The 16409-nt window shown below is 38.0% G+C and overlaps 1 protein-coding gene across 1 annotated transcript; it reads right to left on the bottom strand.

The window, feature by feature from the left end:
- Positions 1-1684: 1684 nt before the first annotated feature.
- Positions 1685-12833, bottom strand: LOC18441214 (centrosomal protein). Its single transcript, XM_006851335.4, has 2 exons — positions 12558-12833; positions 1685-2172 (listed from the first exon to the last, which is right to left on the bottom strand). The coding sequence occupies exons 1-2, from the start codon at positions 12756-12758 to the stop codon at positions 2005-2007; spliced, it is 369 nt and encodes a 122-aa protein (XP_006851398.1). The 5' UTR covers positions 12759-12833; the 3' UTR covers positions 1685-2004.
- Positions 12834-16409: the final 3576 nt, after the last annotated feature.

A 16409-nucleotide genomic window follows, 5' to 3' on the forward strand; every position in this document is an offset into this window, starting at 1 on the left:
ATAGGATAAGGTGGAATAGGGACTTGTTGGGTAAAATAAGGTCTTGGAGGATTCTACAAAAAGTGAAGGTGTTTCTTTGGGTGTTATTTCAAGAGAAGTGCTTGACAGTTGATAAGCTTATGAAGAGATGGAGGATAATAACAAATATTTGTATGCTATGCAAGGAGTGTGATCAAAGTGGTGACCACTTATTCTTACAGTGCCCTTTCACTCATCACATATGGTGTTGGTTTCTTCACATGATGGGAATTGCAGGACCGTTGCCCCAAAGCCACATCAATATTATTGAATATATGTTTTTTGACGGGCTGCCAAAGGTTGGAAACTTGATCTTCTTGGTTGGAATGGCAACAGTCCTTTGGGAGATCTGGTTGGAAAGGAATAGAAGGGTGTTTGAAGGGCTGGTAATGGAAAGGGATTTGCTAAAGAAGAGAATTCAACATACAATTTGGAGTTAGGTCTCTATTACGAAGGAAGGTTTTGGGGTCTCAAAGGTTGACATGGAGGTAAACATGAGGAATTTAATGATGCAAAACGTGATGAAGGTGAGGCACAAGGGAAGATGGATTGCTCCGAGATTAGGAAGTATAAAACTGAATTGTGATGTGAGCTCTTATGGAAATCCAGGGCCAGCAGGCTTTGGAAGTGTAGTAAGGAATCACCTTGGTGTGGTATAAAAACAGCCAATGAAGTAGAACTGATTTCGATGGTAAAGGGGCTCCAAACTTTACAAGATGGAGGCTTACAGAAAGGATGTGTGATAGAATGTGATTCCCTAAATGTGGTTCATTGGTGTAATTGTGTCTCTAAACCTCCTTGGAAGTTAAGGTCAGAATGGATGGAAGTAATGGAATTCAGCCGAGATATGACTGTAACCTTCCAACATGTTTATAGAGATGGAAATGAAATCGCAGATGTTTTAGCTAAGAGAGGAGGTACGATGAAAGATTTGGTTGTTTCGTATGTTTTGATTACTTGATTGCATTGTAAGCTCTTTTGATTAATAAAATAATGGAATATTGTCAAACACAAATACTGAAAATCTTTGTGACAGCCTCAAAATATATTATTATCTCTAATTATAAAAATTAAAGCTTAAAAAATAATGTACATCGAGCAGATCTATAAAAACTTGAAAATCTGAAAAATTGACAATCTAAAAATGCATTACAAGATGTACTATTTCCAAAACTTGAAATCTACTTTTTTCTCATGTCCATGCATCTTGTGGTCGAGATATGACGATTTTTGCGCATCAAAATAACCTCTTCTAGTGAAAATTTTAACGTGCACCCTCATTTGATTGTTTAGAGCCTAGCACTTGTATAAACTTTTTTGTTTTGTTAAAAAGGGTAAAGTTTACATAATAAGCGTCTACATTAAAGAATCGTGCACCCTCAAACTCCCTAGTGCCTAAAACCTTAAGCTGACCTCAAAATCATTCCACCCCTTAATTGTAAATAAGTTCCAAAAATGACGCAGATTAAACAAATCTATACATATTTTCTTAAAATGAATAACCTAGATAATATATTACAAGATATACTACTTAGAACTGGAAATTCTTCTCAATGGGAAGACTTTCTAGTGCCAGATTAATATTTTTTGGTGGGTTTTTGAGATACACCTTAATTATGAAATACATGGAGGTCATAATCATTCTCAAGGATGTTTCCATGGAGGCTTCCCAAACCACAATTCATGATCATTACCAGTATTTTGCCTTAATTGATTCCCACAGTTCACAAAAAATACGGCATGCAATAGCATTTGATAACCTTTATACAAAAGAAAAATAAAACGAAGCAGCATTGTGGGGTCCAAGCCACTTTCACGGAGTTGTCATGAAGAAACGCATAAAACCATGAGAATTCTTCAAACACTCCATACAAAACTACCTATGTAACATAAGGTACATAGATTTACCTTAAGATGGACCTGTTTGTCAAGCAAAACGTTTTCTATCTGAAAATGCACTTGTGCATCCGAGCTGTACCTTACCCTTCACTGCTTTTCACTGCTTTCATTGGTTACTGGCTGAATTCTCACATAGGGTTTCCGAGTCAATGTCTGTCCCCTCAAAGCAGCAACATATCTATCATTGGTATCCTCGTTCCTCTGTAGCTCCCCAAGGTATTCTGCAAGTCTTTCTTTGTTAACTTTTCCCATCATCTGAATCAAACCCCATGCACAGCATAGATTAGTATCGCACATCTTCCAATGACTTGAATTTAGCACACCAGAATGCTCTCTAATACAATAATAGGAGAAAACATTTATGTTATGGCGTTTATGTAGTGACATTACATATTTATGTTATGGCGCTTATGCAGTGGCATTATGTAAGTGAGGAACTTGGGAATGACAGAGACAAAATACGATATAAAACATTTCAACTACAGCAAGAGTCAAAAGGTGCAACAGTATCTAAGCATGAAATTGGGCTCAGTACTTAAGAGCACCACCACTACAAGTTATTACAAGCCATCATCATCATCCACGCCGTATCCCAACTTTTTAGGGTTGGCTACATGAATCTTGTTCTTCCATTCTTCTCTATCAAGGGCAATATTTTCAATGAGAGCACAAGTCACTATATCTTTTAACACTACTATCCGTGTCCTTTTGGGCCTTCCCCTTGCCCTTTTAGCGCCTTCTACTTGAACCAAATCGCACCTCCTAACCAGCGTTGTATTAAGTCTACGTTGCACATTGTTAGCTTTCGGTAGTGGTGATAGCTGATGCACGGTTGATAACCTCACAGACAGTCAATAGCTTAACTTACACTCGCTAAATCTGACTGCCGCCTGATAAGTGGAAATTACGTTTGATAAGCCTTTCACTAACTCTCATCCTGGGAAAAAATTGGCAACACCTCTCTAAGATCCGGATAAAGCCTGAATTGAACCAGGACGCTCCTAATACCAGTCGGACTACTGTAGGAGTCAAAGCAGGATTCAGAGGTTGTATCTGGAAACCGAAACAATCCTAGTACCAGTCGGATTCCCGTAGGAATCGGAGCAGGATTCGGAGGTTAAACAAAGAAGCAACAAAAATTGGGATTTGGAGGCATGAGAGGAGCTCGCTTTCTTTGGAGTGTTGATCACCCTCTACCCGGTACAAAACCGAGATGCAAAAGGTATATGGTGAACACACCTCCAGGATACAGCCAGATCATAAACTATCAGAGTTTCTGAGTTGCATGCTCAGAAAACTCACAAAAATCACAGCTACCAAACTTATCTTAAAGAAAATGAGACATGAAGAAGAAATTATATGAGTTCATTGTTCTTAGAAAATACCTCAAATCCCTCTTCCAAATGTTGCTGGAAATTGCCGTTGACTTCACTCCCTTCACTATCCCAAATTCATACATCTCCATATGCTTTTTCTCGATTGCCCAAGACTTATATATAAGAGAAATAATATAATATTGGGAAGGTAGAGAAGTGGCATTAAAAGAGAGAGAGCGAGACATGGAGAGAGTGAAATGCCAAGTGCATGGGCATGTGGCTCATGGGGAACAAGGAGGTGAGGTCATCATGACAAAGCAACATTAAAGGTATAAAAGACAAAAACAAAAAAAAAAAAGATGGGAGGAAGAAGTGGTGGTCCATGTGCACCAAAAGAGCATGATGGACTATCATCAATTTTAACATTAAAAATGATTTTGAAACTCCAATTTTTAAATAAAAATTAACACACATGGCCAGCCCACCTAAGTCTATTTTCATTTTATCTCCTATTAAAGCCACACCTAAATTCTCTCATATGTATGCATTCTGAATTCTATCCTTTATTGTCTTGCCACTCATCTATCTCAACATCCTCATCTCAGCTACGTTCATCCTTTGAAGATGATGTTTCTTGACCACCCAATATTTAGTCCCATAAGCATGATTGGTCTTACAGCCGTCCTATAAAACTTTCTCTTCAGCCTTTATAGAATGGATGTAAGACTATCAATGCTTTATGGAATAGAATGTTGGACAATCAAGAAACAACATATCCATAGGATGAATGCAGCTGAGATGAGGATGTTGAGATGGATGAGTGGCAAGACAAGTTATTACGAGTAATACATCAAAATAAATGCATGAGAATATCTGTATTTTTATAACCAAATGTAAAACTCAAACCAATGCACCAAAACCAGAAATCAGAATGCAGCTAGAGCTCATTGCTCCGACAATCCAGCAGATGGTTTTGCCCTCGCTTCCCAAGTGACTCTGTGCCATTAATGGAGAAAAATAATTGGCACTCACATTATTTAGATAGGGTGTGGTTGGGGGCAACACAAATGACTTAATTACCAAGGGAAAAAGCCCTCTTATACCTGCCCAGGGGTGTCTTACCAGTTAGACTCTTTTCCTTAGCATCATGAGAGTGGATTAAGTGGGGTACTGAAACTTCCTTGGTGACAGAACATTTACAAAGGACCCAATGTCCTGTACATGAGCAACTTTAGAGTATTTAGCTCTCTCTTGTTAGGCCAGTTGTTAGACTGACAGACCTATATGCAGGAGTACCTTTAACCTTAACCAACCTTGGACGGGAGATGATGCTGATGTTGCACAATGCATGGATGCATGTGTACATGTAGACAAGTAGCAAAAACCTTTGGAGCAAGGCTTTGGGGATGCAGTGCATATAGATGCATGTGTACATGTGTACATGAGGCTTGTTTGGTCGAACCACGGGCAGCATGGCATGACAGGACATGGGTATGGTCCATGTGCAAGAAGCGGCTGACCATACACCTGTCTGGGTTGGTGTCTTGACCCTAATGGTCACATGTAAGAATTCGGACTTAAAATGTAACTGCCCCAGAGCATTTGGTGATCATATGCCATGTGAGAAAGGCTGAGTACTCCTGGTGTGCTTGGGTGGATATTTAATAGTTAATGACTACGCATGTTTGAATCATGCATGGGCAATAGTGACCCGTAGAGTAGATTGACACCCCCCTCCCCCACAAATAAAAAAAGAACAAAGAAAAAGTCATGCCACCAGCCATTAATGGTGAGACATGGGCTAGTGTAACCACCCCATCAAGTGGTGGGTAGAATTAGTGGTGCAGGCCTTAATGCCCATGTAAATAAGGACGAGTGTGTCGATTCATACTTTGGGCTGTGCAAAACCCTTGCAAAGACCATTGACAACCAATTAGAGCTGAATAGGAGCAATCAAAAAAGATTTCCTAACTTCGGATATTTTCGGTCTAATGGAAAAATCAAACCATGTGGCAACTGAGCGGGGAATCCCCAAGGCAGTTCCTTATCACCTGTACCCAGGAATATCTATTTGCACATTGATCAACAGATATTAGTGTTGCTGGAAAAGCCTTTAGTAATAGGATAAGACTACCTCTACCCCGCTGTCTGCTTATCCCTAATCGAATTATTCCATTATATCCTCTTCCCCAGTTGGTCATCGCCCAATCCTGCACAAGAAAGGGCAAGGGCAAAGGGGATTACAGCCATTTTCTATAACTTGTGCGTGCGTGCCTTATGTACTTTTTCTGCTCCATTCCTTTTCAGTGAGCTTGGTAAGCACAACTGAAAAGTCAGCCCCCATGACACTTACCACCATTGGTAACAACGAAGATGTGTTGTGCCCCTTAGACTGACATCTCACAGTGGTCCAGAATAAGAACTGGTTGTCAGATACCATGTGCATCTGCTCACAACTTGGGCCTCTCAAATTGACTCACGAGTCACTTTATTGTGAGTTCAGAATCCTAACAGTACTCATTCACAAAGTTCATCGGTGCAGCAGTCTGACACATACATACCTAGCAACGAGCTATCATAGGTGGAGGCAGTAGGATCTGATCGATGGGCCTAGGTGGCATTGTTAAGCAGTAAATCAGCACAAAGTGCCAAGGCCAACATAGAGGCACTAACCAAGACTGAGGCCCCTCATAAGGTGTGTGATTCTTTGGCGGCTGAAAACCCAGCTACTATGCCCTTGTCAATACTTGCTAGTTTATATAGAAAAGCAATTCAATCAAATGGATCTCACATTTTTTATTGCGTACAAATGGATCCAATATTCACGAGAAAATAAAATGAAATGCACCTAAATTATAGACAAATTAACTTGCCCCTGTCGATACTTTATTAGCATATAATGAAGTAATTCAAAAGCATAACATTTGCTTACAAACAAAATGCCCTGGCACTCATAGCCTGATCCGTCTCCATCTTTTTCAAGAGAGAGAGCAACCCATCTATCTCCAATTCACTAAGAAATCACTTCTTTCACAGAATCAACGAAGAACTAATATTAGTCCTATCAACCTTAATGGAAATTTGGAGGTTATAAGCTAGACAATAGGCTTCAATAGCCACTTTTAAGCTCATTTCAAGGACAAAGTTTTCCATATGAACACCTGATGCTCCATGATGTTGGGCAAAAGCAGCAGCTTGTTACTAAGCCTTGAATTTCTTCGCTCTATAACCTTAACATAACTGATGTTCTCTCTATACCTTGGTTGAACCGTAGTCACCGGAATCTCTCACAAGGTCGCGATTCCGATTCCACAATTCCGACAAGGAATCTTCATAGAATCCGTTTCCATGAAGTCATGAATCTCTATTCTTTATTTTAGGAATCTTGATTCCAACACTTCTAGAATATCGTTTCTAATATTTATTGATTCTTGATTCCGCAATTGTTGAACTGTGAATTCACATTTGTTGAATATGGATTCCAAATATAATGATACTCTCTCAAACAAATTACAAAAACAAACATTGGGCCATGAGCTGCAAAATAAACAATTCGGAACCTATGAAAGGCATCAAATCAAACACTCGATTCCAAAGATATCAGAATGTTGATTCTATATATGAAGAAATCTTGATTCTATATGGTTATTTCCAAATAGGTTAGAAACTCAAGTCCACATATGTAGGGATCTTGTTTCCATTTGGGTTGAATCTCGATTCGTAAAAAGTAGGAATCTTGTTTCCTGAAATTCCCTTTGTACGGACATTGATTCCAAAAATACAAATCTTCTAGACAATTGAGATTCTGATTCCTAAAACGACTCGGAATCTTAGGCGTTTCCAACAACTATGGGTTGAACAACCACCATCCCTTCCAATGCTTGATTTGAACAACCACCATCCCTTCCATTGCTTGATTCATTGCATTGAGACCCACATTCAACTAAAGCCTTATTCTCTCACTCGCAAGCAATTCTTTTCGAAAATGGTCCTTCCACATTTGGTATGAGCACAACCAGTGGACAAAACTTGCTGACACTTTGTGGAGAATCCCATCTCTAAAATGTTCACCATGTGATGGATGGGTATGCCCATGACATGACCAAAAAAATCTGTTCCAAATTTTGGTTTGCTGGATTAACCTGATACTCTTGCAAAGCACTCATCAATTTGGGAACTATATAGCACAATAGATCATACCCAACTAATGGGGCAAAGGACTGTTTTCCGGGAGATAGATGGCAGCATGCCATGCAAGGATAACTTTTCAAGCTTAAACTGAATTAAATGGTACAAAAGCTCCATTTGTCTCCTAAAAGAGAGAACCATGAATGCAACCATCATGTATGGGAACACTTCCTGATGATGATCCATGAATCAACGTCTGCCAAAGATGTGGATATTATCATATTATTAAGAATTTTCTGGAGAACCATTGGTCATTTACATGGACACCAAAACGGGGCGCCCCCACCTGGGCTCCCACCCAGGTACAGCCACCCAGAACGGGGCGCCTAGGCCTAGGTGTGCGGTCTTAGGGGTCTTGGGCACCTAGGTGCTGGGCGGACCCTTTTTTTAAACCTTGCATTGTGTTAGGTTTCTTGTACTTCGGCTTAAAACTAGACATTTGCCCATACAAGTAAAAATTTTAAAATATTTAGATATAATATTTTTTTTATAAATCTTATGTAATGTGAAAAATTCAAAAAGTTTTGAAAAAAAAAAAAATACTGTGGAATAAAATTTTAAAATTCTAAATTTTCTAGATCACATCTTCAAAAGATATCTTAGCATAGCAGTAACAAAAAATTATGATAAATTCAAATAATCTAATTTTTTATATTTTGATCTTAATTTTGTCAAAAAATGAACTTAGTGACTAATATTATATCCAACTAGAATATTTATAATTCAATTTTTTGTGCTCTATTTATTATCACCATGTGGTTTATGATTAGCTACTCATAAATCCTAACTACAAGAATTAAAAGTAATAGGAAAACAAAATTAAAAGAAATATATAATGTATTCAATATTTAATGTAAGTAAATAATTGTTTTGTTTTTTACTATATCATTAACTACTCTTACTTTTCAAAATTATTATGAGCACATATGATAGGGTTATCATGTTTAACTTAAATGCATTAAATTTGAAAATTTTCATTTACGATGAAATAAATAAAATGCTACTTATAAATTTTGTTATGTGTAATCCTTTGATAATTGTTGTTATGTGAACTTCTCATGGAATGAAGGCTATCATAGAATGTAACTCATCGTTTAAACTCACAAAATGAGGGGCATTCAAAATGAGCGCCATTCACTAGGCAGGACTTCCATTTAACCTTTAATCTTTTTTTTTCTTCTCCTAATATGCATTACCTTTATATGCCAAACCTTACTATCCCATATATACACAGGGAAATACAAAAAATATATGGAAAGTTGAAGCCCCCATGATATACCTACTTTTTTATTGTTGTGGGCAGCCCTACTGGTCTCCTTTGTAAATGCCAAATGTACTATCCCATAGGAAATAGAAACATTATACATGAAAAGTTGAATCTCACCAACTTCTTTTATTTTTTCTATGTGCCACTTTCCTGCAAGAAGTTAACTCAGGCCATTTGTTTATGCCTTGGATGTGAAATGAAATGCCACACCTCAAAAAATAATGGAAATTTTAATTGCAAAAAAAACAAAAACAATGGGAACTTGTGTCTCACAAACCAAACACTCAATAAAAGCTGCCTAATACAGTCAATTTTTCCCTCGACAAGGCAGACTTGCCATTCAAAGCTTCTAACCTGTGCCCATGTCAACAACCTTCTCAAAGTCCAAAAGAATTTTCTCGAACTCTACAACAACACCCCTAGTTTCTTCATTTTCCATGTGATGGATACAAGTGGTTGTGACCTTCTAGTATCAAAAATAAATGTTCTTACTTCTTATACTCCCTTAAACTCTTAGGAAGTTGTTTTGCTTTTTCTTTTTTGGGAAAAAGGTTATCTCTTAGATTGATTGTAATATAAAGTACAAAAACCATGAGGGCGTAAAAGGCATCCCACAAGATGGGTGCTCAGAATACAAAGAAGAGGGGGAGAATAAAATGTCCCAATAAAGAAAGAAAAAATGTGGGAGAAAGAAAGAAGCAAAATAAGGAAAAAAATTGTGGGAGAAAGAAAGAAGCAAAAAAAGGAAAAGAGAGAGAGAGAGAGAAAGAGAGAGGAGGAGGAGGATGGGAAAAAGGGGAGGAACAGAGGTGGAGATAGTGAGAGCTGTAGAGAGACAGAAATTGGGAGAGATCGTCGCGATAGACAAACAAGTGTCAGGCCCTGTAGAAAGCATAGTACTGGTAGCTTTGACTTCTAAACTCTTAGTAAGTTGTTTCTTCATTGTTTTGCAAGTAGAGTTAGTTTCCTAGTTTAGTTTAAGAGTCTAGAAAGATTCTTCCCATGTTTTGTGTACGTTTAATTACCTACAACTATAAAGGAACTAGTCACTTGATTCTTTAAGAATCTAGAAAATTAGGAAGTTTAGGAAAGTAGAGATAAATTGAGTCCCAAGCTATGTCAAATAAAGAGGGATTCGTACATCTATAAATAACCTTAGAGGCCCATGGCCAAATATACATCTATAAATAACCTTAGAGGCCCATCGCCAAATAGATCAAGTTACATACATCTATAAATAACCTTAGAGGACCATGGCCAAATAGATCAAGTTACATACATTCAGTGTTTCAAAAAGCGCTAGGCGGGTCCTAGGCAGCCTGGGGGATCCAAGCCGCCCAGCACCTAGGCGGGCGCCCAGAACCTGGGCGGCCCAGTCGAATCCAAAAAGGATGCCCAGTCAAAGATGCTTCTAAGGACTCAAAATCTTCTAAAAAACCCCCCAATAGATTTATAAAACATCAAAAATTAAATCTAATATCAATGGGTGATGTTTTGATCAATTTTTGTCAACTTTGAAAAAAACATTCCACCTCTGGGCGGGGCGCCCACCTAGGCGGGTTCCATACCGCCTAGGCGGGGCGCAGGCCTTGAGCAGCCACCCTGGGCGCCCGCCTAGGCGGGTTCGGTACCGCCTGGGCGATGTGCCTTGGCCATCTAGATCGCCTGGGCGATGCGCCTTGGCCATCTGGACTGCCTAGGCGCTAGGTGGTCCGCTTTTTGAATCATTGCATAAATCTATAAATAACCTTAGAGGCCCATAGCCAAATAGATCAAATTATGTAATAAAGTTTGGCTTTCAGTTGATGTGAGATGGCACTTTCAAAAGAGAGATTCCTCAACTCTTTGCGTAGAGATAGTGTTCTATAACTCCAACCTAATTTGAGAGTCTCCTGATAAAGGTCAAGACTCTTCTTCTTTGTTTGGCACAACAAAACTCCAGCTTGCAGGTTCGAGGTTCTGCCCACATAAGCTGGGGCCTGTTCTTTCCCCCCTCATGTGGAACATCCCCATCGAAGATTTCCCACAGCCAAATTAATCACCCATTCAAACCCCATTCAAACCTTCTTCCATAAATCCCAACCAGACATCTGCAAACCCCAAGTACTCTAGTAGAATACCAACCTGATGATATACTTACCTTCATAGCCTTCAAAGCCAAGTTTAAACCCTATATTTCGTTTATAAACATCATAATATCTTTTTGGACTGTTCATTTCTAGGAAGGTATTCCTTTTCCTCCCCTTAAGCTAATCATGAATACCTTTCACATAGAATTAACTTCAGCCCTAAGCCCTTTGCACCTGATACCATCCACTCCTACTGATAACTCAACACATTCAAAACTATGTTGTCCTAAACTTCATAAGAGACCCAAACCCTTTAGAGCTCCCAAATCTTCATCTAATTAGAACTCCTAAACCTACCTCTAAATCCTTTCTCTCTAAGCTTGCTAGACATATTACACTTGTGACGGAGCCAAACCCCCTTCTTTCTACATCGGTTTTGTTTGCTAGAACTGAGAAATTCCAGTAAGCTTTAGCCCCATTAGAGCTCTAGAACCAACCCCAAACCTTTATTTCTAAGCCTACCTCATGTATCACACTAGTGTAGGAACCAAGTCCCCTTGGTCTTACATCAGTTTTGGTAACAGAGCAACTTAATCCTTAGGATACTTACTTTGTTCAGCCATATTTACCTGAATGGGCCAAATCTATGGCTCTTGTCTTACCCAGAATCAAGGACACGGGCTTTTGAAGCAAGTAATGGATGAGATACATGTCCTCAATGCCTTGATTGGGAAATAACAATCACTCGACAATCAGCCATCTATTCTGAAAGAAACAGAAGAGAGGCTGAGATTATGTTACAAGATGAGCGCCAAATAATATATGTTCCCTCAAAGATAAGAGTGACTCCAGTGGAATCGCTGGAGTCTACTCAACTCCTAGGGAAACCAATACAAGGCCTTTTAAGGGCGGATATCTTAAAGTATGTGGAAGTGAAGGTGCTCTAAACGACTAAACCCACACCAGTCACTTCACAACATAGGGAGTCCTTCAAATTCAGCCCTATCCTTAACCACATGCAAGCAAGAAACTATTATTACTAATGAGGGACAGGACACTAAAGGGAAAAGCAATGTAGTGATCACATTAAAAAGGGAGGCAACCCTATCAGGCGCTTCAACAATAGAGGAGTTGTTCACATTGTCTTTCATTGACCAAGGCTTTAAACTTGGTGGATGATGCATTCAAAGACAAGGATAATCATCAAGAAGATGAAGAAACCATTGACAGAATTCATTGAATCTGTGATAGATGGAGTCCTTTTACTCCGGTCCTTCTCTCTCTCCTGCAAAAAGATGAGCTTCAAGGACTGGAGAAAAATTTGTATCTTTCGGGCACAATCCAAAGTGTGAAGAATAATAAATTAAGAAACTAATTTCTTCAAAACCCTGAGATACATAAGACACTACGCGTAGATTTCAACATCTTCATGACATAAGACTAGAAAACATACACCTGAATAATCATTTTCCACAGCATACATAGAACCAAGACATTGATGCGGACAAAAAAGAGAAAAAAATTTCAATAAATGAAGGCCAGAGTAATTTTCATCTTTTAACATCAAATTCAACTAAAAAGAACATGTATAATGACAAATGTTGACTAGCTTAAAGGAAGAAAGGAGATGATGAACAGATAGCTGATGCAATATTTAGGATAAACAACTTGGTCTGTGACGGATAGAAGAAATTCATAGTGCCCCTTGCCTTTTTCAAGCCATTATTATTGCGAACTTGCGACCCTACCATTACTGTAAATTCACAAGGAGATACAAAGAATTAGGGCAGACAAGGGTACCAGGGAGTCGGGTGTGGCGGTTTTCCGCAGCTGAGCCTCAAGCTGTTCGGTGTGGGAAGATGTGAGCTGCATCACGCCATAGCCTATCACGGCCGGGACGACGCCGCAGACCATGGCGAAGGTGAAGAAGAATGGCTTCGAATCGCGGGTCCTGCGAATGAGCCACCGCCATGCGGGGCTCTTCTCCCACAGGAACGACATCCCCACCCTGTCACGCTCACTGTCCTCCGCCTCTAACCTACTTCCCTGACCGAGACACACTGATCCCTCTCTTTCACAGAAGAATCGGCTCCCACAATAGATGACCAATAAAAAGAAGGTGAGGTTCATACGTCGTTTACTGTAGAAGTAAGGCGCACCTCCAAAACGCTTGAAAACCTATTGGGTGTGATTTGTATTCGGCCGAGCCTCTAAACAAAGAAGGGCGCACCTTCAAATAGTGTTCAAAGATATTTCAATACTGAAAATCTTTGTGATGGCCCGAAAATTTATTTTTATTTTTAGTTATAAACTTTTAAAGTTTCAAAAGTAGTATAGATCGAACAAATCTATGATACTTGAAAATCTTGATAATTGACGTTTCGAAATGTTCATATATCGTGAAATCGAGATGATCAATTTAAAGATGTAGAGAGAGAAAGAGTAGAGATGATCAATTTAAAGTAGAGAGAAAAATAGTTGTTTTGTAATGCATTTTTCGGACCGTCAATTTTAAAGATTTTCATAAATTTGTTCGATCTATACTACTTTTGAAGTATTCATAGATATGCTCGATTTACACAGCACAAGACAAATAATATGTAACAGCCCACAAAGGCTAAAGATTTCTAAAATAAAAGTTTTCTTTCTAACCCAAATTTTTCATATGTGTACGCATTAAATCGTGGTGTCAACACCCAAAGCTTATGCACATACTTTCAAAATAGTATCAGAGCCAACTTCTTAAGATTCAGGACTCAGCGCGTAGAGATTAGTTCTTCTTTCCGATCTTTAATTTTTTGTTTTTTTGTAATTGATTTTTTATTGCCAAAAAAATGGAAAACAAAAAAAAAAAATGAAAAATAAAAACTGAAACATTGCCATGTCAACCTCAAGTGTCATTATTCTTGAAGTTTTGACCACAATGAATTATAGAGATTAGAATGTAGTTCAGAAGCCATTCGATAGAACAAGGTCTATGGGATGTAGTTGATGGGATTGAACCTAGACCAATTGAACTTGTGTCATGGAAAAAACAGAATGGCAAAGCTCTATACACAATTCCAATCTCATGTGAGTCAGATATGTTCTCTTATATGAGGAATGTAGAAACATCAAAAGAAGTCTCGGACCTGTTAGCCAATGTACACGCACAAGTAAGCAGTGCTACGAAGGAATTCATGGAAGTAGAATTTCAGGCATGTAGGCAAGGTAAAAGGCATACTTGCAGAGTTTTCTTGAAAAGTGAAAGATTTGTGTGATCAATTGAAAGGTGTGTAAAGACAGAGAATGACACTTGGGTTTTCATCACCTCTAAAAATCAAAGGATGGAGTCGATGGGATGTAGCTACCTGATAGGGCAAGTTCTATAGAATGCATTCGATGGGATTGAACTTAGACCCTTTTGCTCAGATAAACTTGTGTAATGGAAGACTTAGAATACCAAGGATCTATATACCATTCAAATCTCATGTGGGCCACACATGTTCTCTTATATGAGGGCGGTAGAAATAACAAAAGAAGTATATGATTGATTAGCCATTGTGCACGAACAGGTAAGTGGTGCTAGGAAGGCATTTTTGGAAGTATAATTACATGCATATGAGCAAGGTAATGACTCCAATGTATAATTTTATTGAAAAGTGAAGGATCGGTATGATCAATTGGAGGTGTAAAGATAGAAAATGACACTTGAGTTGCCATCTCTCTAAAAATTGAAGGATGGAGTTTGATGCAATGAGTGTGATGATTCGAAAATTCAAGCTACCCGTAAAAAAAAGCTATAAGCCTATTACTTCAAGTGGAAGTACTACTTGAAAACCGGAAATTGGAGTCAAATAATAATCCAAGAAAGTGGAATAGCAAGGTGAGTCTCATACCCAGACCAATGAAAGTTTATTGCTACAATTCTAGGAAAATCGAACATCAATCAAAAGATTATTGGCATAACCAAACTATATTGTAAAAAGGAAAACAAGAGGAAAAAGAAACTTACGAGGATAAACTTGAAAAAGCCAATGATGGGCATGAAATCAATGGTACATAGACTCAACATGTTTATGACCCCAAGAGGTGATCTCTTCATCACTAAAGAACCCCTGTATAACATGCTTAAAGTATTAATAGTGGACAATATTATTCTAGAAGTTGAAGGCAAAGGAGTGGTTATTTCAGATATTGTTAGTATTTTGCCCATAACTTTCAAATTCAATAGGCCTGATGTTAAAATAAATGAGTTTTCCTAGGGTAAGTCCTATAGGGAGTTTTAGGCTGTTAGTGTAGTCGATTTTGATATCCAAGGGTCCTACAATGCACTGAGGGGTTTGTACGGCAAATTGGAAGCTCTGCCTATGGTTTGAGATGAAGAAATTACCTAAACTGTGTCCATAACATTGAGCCGAATCTTGGGTGTCAACAATTAAGAAGTCAAATATCAAAAAATAAACTTATAGTTGATTATTAAAGTTTGCTAGTATGATTTTGCAAATATTTCACTTCGGGTTATTTTTTAGTTTAAACCACCGTGATCATTAAAAGAATCACTTCTCATAATTTTTATTTTTATTTTTTGAATTTTTTGAAAAAGACGACATTTACTTTTTTTAAAAGATTTTATGCTCCCACATAAATATTCCATATATTAAAAGCCACCTAGGAGTCCCCAGAATTTGGAGAAGTAACCTCCTCAACGTACTAATCGACCTCGGAAAAAGACTTCATAGAACGTGCTTGAAAATTAGCATTTTAAGATGGAATTAAGATTATTCAATTTTTTGATGGTCAAATCTAACATTCATGAATTAAAATTTCAAATTTAGTGTCTTGTAAATAAATATCCTATTATTTTAAACCGGATGCCAAAATTTGAAGGAAAAATATCATACTAAACCCCCAAAAAATTGGTCTTGCCAGAAAAACTTCGTAGTTATTTGATTTTCAAGTGGCATTATATTTGTCTTACACCTTTCACTCACCCCCTTTCGTAATACCTCCCTCATTTACTGTTCTTTTTTGAAATTTGCCCCAATCAATATGCTAAGTGCTAAAAACCATCTCTTTTCTCCATCCCATTCTCATAAACACCCTCCTAAAACGCTCTCTCTGTTCGCGGTCACTCTCTTTTTAGAACCATCTTCCCCGAGCCTTTGTTATCATTGGTTCCTTCCACCCAACCAAAGTCAAACCTTACTTCTGTTGTTGAACCTAGAAGCTCTTCTCTCTCTATCTATGTACATTTTAAAATTTGGATCGGTCCTAAATTTTTTTTTTTGAAAGTTAGTTGCATCATATTACTATACAAACCGTTGTGTGAAATCATTGTCTATCGGAAATTATTGTCCACAAATAACTTTTCAACTGATAGAGCCTCTGACCCCATGAATTATGTATAAAAATAAACCTATGAATTATAGTAAGTAGCTGAGAGAGTTCACAAATTTAGGTAAAAATGAAAAAAGAACCAGGTTTTTAGGTTGATGAGTTATGATGGCCAGAGAGAGAGTCTTCACGATTTTAGGTGCAGAGGAAAAGGATAAGGGTTTTCATAGAATTACAACAGATGGATAAAGTAAAGATGTGTTCTTACCGTATTTATATAAACATTGCATACTAATGTATCTAAAAAAAAATTTCTATAAGGCGGATGGAAGACCA

This window comes from Amborella trichopoda, chromosome 11, assembly GCF_054954075.1.
Source record: "Amborella trichopoda isolate Santa Cruz 75 chromosome 11, AtrichopodaSantaCruz75HAP2 v2.0, whole genome shotgun sequence".
NCBI lineage: Eukaryota > Viridiplantae > Streptophyta > Magnoliopsida > Amborellales > Amborellaceae > Amborella > Amborella trichopoda.